This window comes from Sinocyclocheilus grahami, unplaced genomic scaffold (genome assembly GCF_001515645.1).
Source record: "Sinocyclocheilus grahami isolate Dianchi unplaced genomic scaffold, SAMN03320097.WGS_v1.1 scaffold1498.1, whole genome shotgun sequence".
Taxonomy (NCBI): domain Eukaryota; kingdom Metazoa; phylum Chordata; class Actinopteri; order Cypriniformes; family Cyprinidae; genus Sinocyclocheilus; species Sinocyclocheilus grahami.
This window is the reverse complement of record NW_015506677.1, coordinates 145,033-155,199: the sequence shown is the minus strand read 5'-3', so window position 1 is coordinate 155,199 and position 10,167 is coordinate 145,033. Positions and strand designations below refer to the sequence as shown.

At 35.4% G+C, this 10,167-nt stretch overlaps 1 protein-coding gene across 1 annotated transcript in view; it reads right to left on the bottom strand.

The window, feature by feature from the left end:
- Nucleotides 1-422: 422 nt before the first annotated feature.
- Nucleotides 423-10,167, bottom strand: part of mppe1 (metallophosphoesterase 1) — a 144,097-nt gene continuing 134,352 nt past the window's right edge. Inside the window, exons 6-9 of the mRNA XM_016256989.1 lie at nt 7,500-7,568; nt 7,210-7,332; nt 6,498-6,638; nt 423-3,274 (exon numbers count right to left, since the gene is read on the bottom strand). Coding sequence (XP_016112475.1) covers nt 3,092-3,274; nt 6,498-6,638; nt 7,210-7,332; nt 7,500-7,568 — 516 coding nt within the window. The 3' untranslated portion in view covers nt 423-3,091. The remainder of the gene's footprint in view (nt 3,275-6,497; nt 6,639-7,209; nt 7,333-7,499; nt 7,569-10,167) is intronic.

The window sequence follows — 10,167 nt, the reverse complement described above, 5'->3', positions numbered from 1 at the left end:
TATATATATATATATATATATATATGTATATATATTTCTGAAGTGAGAGGGGAAATGATATGTGTTTATAAGATGAAATTATTTCTATTTTACGTTTGTACCACTCCCAGGTCATTTCTTTCTATATATTTTTTTGTTGTATTTCAGCATTGGCTGGCTTTAGATGAGGTTAGATTAGAAGATTAGATGTGGTTAGACCAGCGGACATAATGGAAAACTGTGGTAACCTGTGACCTGTGTCAGGATGGTCTGACCTTTGACCTTTCCCCTGCATCTAATGAAGGGGACATTGGAGTACTTGACATAGGAGTGAAGGGGTACATGAAGGGTTTAATGAAGCACTTTGCATCAGTTGTTTCCTAAATGAAAGCCAGGATGCAAAATTCACAATGTAGCACCTCTGTATTTATCCATTTTTTGAATTTTTTTTCACTGTTTTAGTTTAGTTTTTAATTGCCTTTTTGCTTTTTTTCTGCAAAGCATGCAGAAAGGACTTCAGGGCTAGATAGGAGTTTGTAACCAACTACAGAGCACAGAGCAGGAGCAGGGGCTTGTGGGATTTGTCATACTCTGCATTTTTTTCCTCAGTGGGCGCCATCGGCAATCCATCTTTGGAGAACCGTCACCGCCAACCGATGCCTCCTTTAGTATGGGCAGGCCTTATTTGGGAGGTAGTTCTAAATATTGATATAAAGAAGAACACAATATATTTTTAAGGGTTTTGTTTTGTTATTCTAAAGAATGTGCAAGGTTGCTCGATCTTGTACAGGACTGCAAAATTTTATTTTGTATAACTTCAACAAGAAAGACAAAACTTTGACTTGTAGAAGCTCTTTGTGCCTTTGAATATGGCTGTACCTCAAAATGAAGATAAATTATGTGTGATTGGACTGCGGTGTACAGCTTGATGTCAAATCTTACATGCAGCACAGCGTGCTGATGGCAAATCGCTCTGTAGACTGATTTTTTTTTCTTCTGGTTTATAAAGCTATTTAAAATGTCTTTTACTATAAAATGAAGAAAAATTAGGCAAAAAATCTTGGTATACAATATGCAAAATTAACCACTTTGTTTAGAAACTGCAAATACAGTATGTCTTACAGTTCTTTGAATTTCTGTTTTTGTCGGACGGACTCAGCTTCAAAAAACTTTGGAAATATATCCAAAATTTTGACGTTCTGTTGTTTCAGGTAGGGTGCATTTTTAGAAGTGGCATATATGCAGACTGTACGCGGGGTCGTGCTGGTGAAAGTGTGTAGATATGTGAGATCGAATGCTTGTGTGCATACATTTGCAGATATGCCGCTTTGTACTGTACATGTGCATTCTATGTGTACATATACATTTATAAAAACATGAAAATACATATTCTATAAATATGTATGTACAATTATTCATAATATGTGTGCCTAAATGTATACATATTTATGAATGTTTAGCAAGGTTGTATGCATAGCTATGCATATACAAATGCATAATATTGAAGGAATGAGGAAGTAAGACTAGTGATATATATATATATATAAAATCCCTAGTCTGACCGTCCTGACTGACTGCGCTGGCATTGTGAATGTGAGCACTAATAGTGTGTCTCACAGCTCAAGTGTGTCCATATGTCTCTCTCACTCACCAGTGGGGCAGTTATAAGTCAAAGGAATAGTGCAATGCAATTTTTTTTGTTTGTTTATTAAGCATTTGTACAGAAATAACTTCATGAAAAATCATTTGTGTGTTCAAAAGATAAACCGCATGCAGATTCTAACAGCTTGAGTTTGAGTAAATCTAATTTTCAGGAGAAATAATCCTTTAATACATGAGTGGCTGACTTAAATTTAATACATACACACTTAAGTCCATGCACAATGCCACATAAACTGTTAACTGTTTTGGATCCCTGACTCTATTTCTCAACTGGTGAAGTGCAGGGACAGTGTGTGATGTGACTTAGGCTGTGAGTGGCTGTAACACTGGTAGAAAGGCTTTATTCTCCTTACTATCCTCTGCAGCTTTTATGGTTCATGGTCAAACTTACTTCAGAAACTAAAAATACAAGTGACGATGAAGAAAAATAATTTATTGTTTCTTTTTCATTTAGTAACATTTATTTTAATAATGAGGCACATTAGAAGACCTTGGTCTATGTTTAGAATGGCAATGTGGGAAGAAATGTAATTTTGCAAATAAAATACCTCTAAAAAAATGTTTGCCTTAGTTGTTTTATAATCACAACTTGAAAAGTGGGTTGCTGCTAAAATTTCTTATTTCCAAATGTCTTTTTTTTTTCGTTGGCGAATACTGAACCACTTTTTCAAAACTCTTCTTCCAGTCTGCAATACCAACATAAATCTTGACCAAACAGTTAATCTCACTTCCTAAACTAAAAAAATAAAGTTTGGTATATAATGGTGGTTTGAGTTTAAATTAGTTTTTACAGAAATCTGTATGTCTTTTTCACTTTATTACGCCTTGGTTAATAACCAAAAATTGAGTAACAATTTGGTTGCATGTCTGTGCATATAATAATAATATTGTAAGTTTAAAAAAAAAAGCTGAAATTCCAGGGCTGCAAATATAATGAAATTATTAAATTGCTCATACTGTATGTATGGTACTCTGAGGGTTCTGGTGCTCACTCTCTCTGTCACTCTTCTTTGCCCACCAATTGCTGTTTTTTCAAACAAAAATGTGCTGCAAATATATAAACCTTTTGCAGGTTAAGTATGAAAGACAAAAGAGTTGACTTTTGGGAGATGGTCATTTTATGTAAAAGCAAATTAAAATTATTCACAGTTTTGTCCACACATACTTCTGTTTCACTGACTATGTTAAGACTATGTTTTGAAATTATGACTTCTGTTTGGACCAATCTGTTGTACATCAAAATAATTTATTCAGCATTTTAAACCAGAAAACAAAGACACTGAGAACATCCAAACCAGTAAAATCATTTTCAACATTTTCTTGTTTCTGTGCATTTGAACTCAGGGCTTCCTGTTAAACTTTTGTTATCATTAACAATGATACATTGTTATCATTGGTAACATTGTTACATTGTTATACAAACATAACTCTCACATGCCTTTCGTGCATGTTACAAAGCCTTGTGCTTTCTTAGAAGGCTATTTAGCATATGCAGTGATCTTCTGAACATCTTCATATGGCTGAGTGTTATCAGTGCAATGATCAGACAGCTGCTGCAGTAAAGTGCTAACACGCTCCTCTCCTCTGGCAAAAAACACTTTGACAACCGGAAGTCAGACCTAGAGAATGTGCCCTACAGGGAGTGACAGAATATACAACAACATTAATATTAAATACATTTTAAAAGTTCCTTATACTTTTGACTATAAGCTGAAAGGAAGAAAAAAATACTTTAGAGTTGACATCTTATTTTACAACCTCCTCTAAGGTTTGGTGTGAATATCGAATCTACTTATAATCTTTCATACGTTAGTTAAACACAATGACTGTTCATTTCATGAAACTTAAACTCTTAAAAAATATGTTTGCTGTATTAATTTAATAAAGCAGCTGAATGAAGGATCAGTTAACATTATATTTCACATTCAACTCTTCATGTCAATGAAGTTAACTTAATTTTGTGGCAAGTGTAGCCGTTGTATGAAATGTCCTGTAAATACTTTTCTAAACCCGAGAAAATTTAATCTGCACCATTCTGTGAAATCTGGATCTAATCGAGCTGAAATGAAAAAAAAAAAGATTGTTGCATATAGAACTACATACAGAATAATCAAAAAATTCTCTAAACTAAAACTGAATCTTTGCCACAATTGGACATTGTTTCATCAAAAATTCCTTTATCATTTTCTCAATATACCCAAAGGCAGAAAGGAGTAATGAAGAACAACAATTAGCCTTGGATTTACTCTATACCACAACAAAATTAACAATTCATCTAACTCTCTCATGCTCTTTAAAACATTTTCCTCCCTCCTTTGTCCTCCTCTCCTTCAACTCAACAGCTGACGACTTTGCCACATTATTCATTAATAAAATTACAACCATCAGTGCACAACAGCAAACATACACTCACTCACGTCCTTCTCTCCACTCTCTGAGGCAGAAGTCTCCAAACTCATCCTTTCCAATCATCCTACTAGACATGGTTAACTGCCAGATCCTCTCGTCAACTCTATAGGCAAAGGACATCTAAGGAACTGTACTTCCAGTGGTTCAAGTCTTGCCTCTCAGATATGTCCTTCAAGGTATCTTGGAGGGGTGAGATATCCAAGTCACAAGATCTAGCTACTGGGGTGCCTCATGGCTCAGTCCTTGGACCAATTGTCTTTTCTGTCTACATGGCATCACTAGGTACTGTCATTCAGAAACATGGCTTTGCTATGCTGATGACACTCAACTCTGTCTAACAGACATTTCTTGCTGGATGAAGGACCATCACCATCAACTCAACCTTGCCAAGACAGAACTGCTTGTGGTTTCAGTAAACCCATCACTTCATCACAATTTCACCATCCAGCTAGGCGCATCAACCATAACTCCTTCAAGGACAGCCAGGAACCTTGGAGTTGTGATTGATGATCAGCTCAATTTCACAACCACACTGCTAAAACTGCCCAGTCCTGCAGATTTGCTTTATACAACATTAGGAAGATCAGACAGACCCTTTCTTTTAGAACATGCTAGACGACAACTTGTTCAAGCTCTTGTTCTGTCCAGGCTAAAAACTTATTTCTTATAAAAAATAAATTTAAAAAAACTTGCTTTGTGTGCTGTGTTAGAATCGAGTCTTGTCACACACTTGTCCCATATTATTGTTCTTTTGTTTGAGTTACTGTAGTCTTCAAATCTTGGTACTGTCTTACGTTTTAAAATCACAAAGGGAGTCTGATCCCATCAGGCTAACATGACAGTCACAACTCATGCAGCTGTAAGGTTTTCTTTTTCTTTTGTTTTTACTTTACAACACGCATTACATTATGTATTTCATGGTACACTCGTTTTATGCGTATTTGGCGCCACCTATTGTTGTGGGTGTATTATTGACATGTCAAAGTCTACATTTAGTCATTTAGCAGACGCTTTTATCCAAAGCGACTTACAATTGGGGGATACATAAAGCGATTCTTCTTAAAGAGGCAAACAGACACAAGAAGTGGTTGTAATACCAAGTTCTTAGACATTGTTCAAATAAGTACAAGCTAGAAAGAGAAGGAATAAATAGAGAGATACTTTTTTTTTTTTCTAGACCCTGTCTAGACCCTGAATATAAGACGACCGCGTTTTTTCAGATGTATTTCCAAGAAAAAAACATAGTCTTATATTCGGGTCAATACGGTAAATGTAAATATTATCCTTTCAAGTCTGAAGTAATTTAATACATTTGGTGTATTTGCTACCCAACAATAATGCTTGAGATTGGGGAGTATAATGTCAAACTGGCTCTGCAGAAACTCCTTTTACATATTTGAAATGTTTTGTGCCACATTAAAAAAGAGATCAATATATCTGAGGGGGGAAAAAAAGCTTTACCCACAAGAAAGAACAAATAATCATTTGAAATATCATTTCAAATCATTCAAATTTATTACGTTTCTGGATTTGCTACAATATTTAGCATTCCCTTGCAAATAGCATCCAGTGGACAGGACAACAAAACCCAACATTTCCTCAAAAGGTATTTACTTTTCTTTCTTTCCTTTTTTTTTGGCAACAAAGTTTTCTACGGCTCATCTTATTGCAAATGTGTGCAAACATAATCGTTAAACCTTCTTGTTCACAGTCAAGTTCTGCATCACTTAAGTAAATTCGCACTTTGCACATCTATTTCATTGATGACTCAGTTCTGTTTATGCATGTCCATAGTGAAAAACATTCTCAACAGAATTAACTGAACTAATTCCAAACCATGTAAATGGAAGTAATGGTTGATTTAATGTTTCATAAGGTTTAATGCTTTCTGGAATACTCCCTAGGTGTATCTTGTGAATAATAAAATTTTCTGTTTCTTTAATGCATTTAGCAGGGTGGAACTTTACACTACTTTAGGTTAGTGATGTTTGATTTTTGAGCGAATCGTTCTTTTGAGCCGGTTCTCAGGAAGTAACCGTTCGAGCCGGTTCACAAAATCGAACTGAATCGAACTTTAGTTCTGGGTTGATGACGTACAACGCACAGCTGAAGTAGCATGTCCGACTCAAAAATAATCGAATGAGCCATTTCAACTAACTGTTGAAGTTTGCAGAGAGTTACTGAGGACTCAAAAATAAACTAATTAATTGAATGACTGATTAATTATTGATGTTTATTGGCTGCTACCATACAAGTCATATGGACTTCTTCTTTAATACTTTAATTGTTTTTTGTCTTTCTTGGAGCTCGAAAGCCTCTGGTCATTATATGAAAAAAGTGCAAATGCAATCATTTTACAAAACTCCTCCTCTTGAGTTCCATGGAAGAAAGTAAGACATACAGCTCTGAAACAACACGGGGGTAAACAAAACTCAGGCTTCAATTACCAGGATGAAGCTGGGGTTGTTGCGGTTTCTCCAGCTGAAGGACGGGACACTGATTTCAGGATAGAGGTTTTCATGCAGTACCTCACAGCCATGGTGAGTGTGGCCACTCAGGATTAGGCGGGGCTTGAACCACCACAAGAGCTGTTATTGAAGAAGATTGTCGGCTTTTAATGTTCATATATGTAATGATCTTGGCCTACTCTGGTCAAGAGCTTGTTGATGTAGAGTGTACTCAATACTAAGTCCCTCAAATCAACAGAAATCTTAATCTTTTTTTAAAGAGTTGATGCAATGAACCTCACAAACTTTGTCAAATGCAATGATCAGTTCATTGGTTTACACATGGACTGATATAAACCTGTGCACCCTGACTCCCATAAATTGTATGTCAAACAATCAGATAAAGCATTTGATTTTGAAAAGATTTTTGTGTAGGAAATATGCATCAGATGGTCAATGGACATGCCATCTGAGGCTGAGTGTACAGTGCCCCTTGATTAAGAGTAGCTAGTCCATCCAGTAGCTAATCCAACATCAACATGTCACCATATCCGGCTCACTGACTAAGTTCTAAACACTCGCAAATATTCTCATTGTGACCAACAGTACAGTAAATTGATTCATTGTGTAGTGTATTCAGGTGTAGCATCATAATGTAGCACATTCTTTTTAAAAGTAGCATTGCTTGTGTTTATTGAGCATCTTGTTTTACCTTTTTGGAGGCATTCTTAGATAAAACATCATAACGCTCCTGAAATAGCTGGTACCGATCATCCAGTGGGGCTGCATCTACACCTGTACACATAGCATCACTCACTCTATACAGAGGGTAATGCTGGGATCAATAATACCATTATTACAGTGAAGAATATATTACTGCGATTTCTAAAGCAATGCATTTATAAGAAATACCATAAAATCCTGCCTTTACTTAAACTACATGTGTATGACAAAATGCATTTAGTTACCATGATAAATACAGAAAAACATACACAGTCTCACCTGTAGCAGAACAGGTGCTGTTGGGGCAAAACTCTTTGTGTTCTTGCACTGGCCATAATGCTGTGCACCCTAACAGAGTAATAAGAGTTAAATTTACACAAGATCAACCACAACAGAATCAGCATCACATTAAAATGTAAAAAAAAAAAAAAAAGATCAAGATTTAAAAAAGAAATCAGTGCTAATAATAATAATAATTATTATTATTGTAAATATAGCCGTAAGCAGCAATCAATGGCTCATGTGTGTAATTAGGTGATACAATTGAAATGTGACCCTGGACCCACTGGGGTATATATGTAGCAATAGCCAAAAATACATTGTATGGGTCAAAATTATTGATTTTTCTTTTAGTGAGTGAGTGACGTGTGGCCAAGTATGGTTACCCATACTAGGAATTAGTGCTCTGCATTTAACCCATCCTTAGTGCACACACACAGCAATGAACACACACGCTGTGAGCACACACCCGGAGCAGTGGGCAGCCATTTATGCTGCGGCGCCCGGGGAGCAGTTGGGGGTTCGGTGCCTTTCCCTCAGTCATGGTATTGAAGGTGGAGAGAGTGCTGTACATTCACTCCCCCCACCTACAATCCCTGCCGGTATGAGACTCGAACCTGCAACCTTTGGGTTACGATTTCGACTCTCTAACCATTAGGCCACGACTTCCCCCAAAAATTACGCCAAAAATGATTAGGATATAAAGTAAAGATCATGTTCCATGAAGATATTTTGTAAATTTCCTACTGTAAATATATTAAAACTTAATTTTTGATTAGTAATATGCATTGCTAAGAACTTCATTTGGACTACTTTAAAGGCGATTTTCTTAATATTTTGATTTTTTTTTGCACCCTCAGATTCCAGATTTTCAAATAGTAGTATCTCAGTCAAATATTGTCCTATCCTAACAAACCATACATCAATGGAAAGCTTATTTATTCAGCTTTGACCCTTATGACCCTTATGGTTTTGTGGTCCAGGATCACATGAGATAATGTTCTTGTTAATGTTTACTAATGAACTTACTAAACATTACCTAATGATTAACATATGATTATTTAATGTAAATTGAAATGCTTACAAATGTTAGTAAACTTTCAGTTTAATTTGTTGGTCTTTGTTGTGTAGACCTCTATTTACACATCTTAAATAATCTATAAAATATTTATTCTATATATTATTTATTCATGTTTTTGCAGTACCCAATCTAAAGTGGAAACTATTCATCATTTGCAAATGTTTATAAATGTTTACTAATCATTAATACCTTTATGAACAGTCATCTCAATGGCAAAAAGTGTCCCGAAAGACCCAAATTTACCCTTTTCACACATCTTTACTAATCATTTATTAATCATTTGTTCATGTTTTTGCAGTAGCAAAAGTTGAAACTATTCATTATTTGTAAATGTTTATAAATGTTTACTAATCATTAATACCTTTATGAACAGTCATCTCAATGGCAAAAAGTGTCCCGAAAGACCCAAATTTACCCTTTTCACACATCTTTACTAATCATTTATTAATCATTTGTTCATGTTTTTGCAGTAGCAAAAGTTGAAACTATTCATTATTTGTAAATGTTTATAAATGTTTACTAATCATTAATACCTTTATGAACAGTCATCTCAATGGCAAAAAGTGTCCCGAAAGACCCAAATTTACCCTTTTCACACATCTTTACTAATCATTTATTAATCATTTGTTCATGTTTTTGCAGTAGCAAAAGTTGAAACTATTCATTATTTGTAAATGTTTATAAATGATTACTAATCATTTAGCATCTTTATGGGCCTTGGACTTATGTAACAAGGTTTGTGTAAAGGGTGGCTGGTTATGTTTAGCTAAATGCTTGCTAAAGACATGACATATAATTGTAATTTTGGTGCAAAAACGTTTTTTATTGCCTCAATACTCACATTAGTATACTACTCTTCAGTATATCATTAAACAGGATAGCTATTCCTTGAATTATAAATAAACAGGGGGAAATATAATTTTTAAAGAAAATACTTGTTCATTTATCAAAACAATATAATATAAACAGATTGAACCGTGTTCCCTTATAATAATCAAATTGACCCCTGTACACTGTTGACCAACCTACCCTTAAACCTATCCATACCACCCACCCTGTCCCTAAGCTTACCCATATCACACCTCAATAGCAGCTAATGTGTTGTGCATTAACACAAGCTTTTAATCATTTTATAACATCTGTTAAAATCATTTGTAGATTTTCAATAAGTGCTTGATCATATGGAATTGAAAGTTTAATGACATTTGTATTTTAACTTGCATGAAATAATGATTTGTGTTAAGACTCGTCCACGCCCTCCTAAAACGCCTCGTTTAAACACGCCCCCACATGTCTACGTCACTATGTGGGAAGATTTGCATAACGCCGCCCAAATGTTCACGCAAAGAAAGAAGGCGTAACTTTTATTCTCGCTGTAGTATTGTTGATGCCACCACCATGTCGTGAAGGCGCTGTGTGTTTCGTTGTGAAAGCGAAACTTCTTTGTTTGGCCTTCCAAAAGAGGATGATATCTGCTTCGTCATGCCTAGAGCTGATTTCTGAGGAAGAAATCAGCTCTAGGTCGCTGAAATCAGCTGGTCGCTGAGGAAATACATCAACTTCGTGCTGTGGATCGCCGGATCGGCT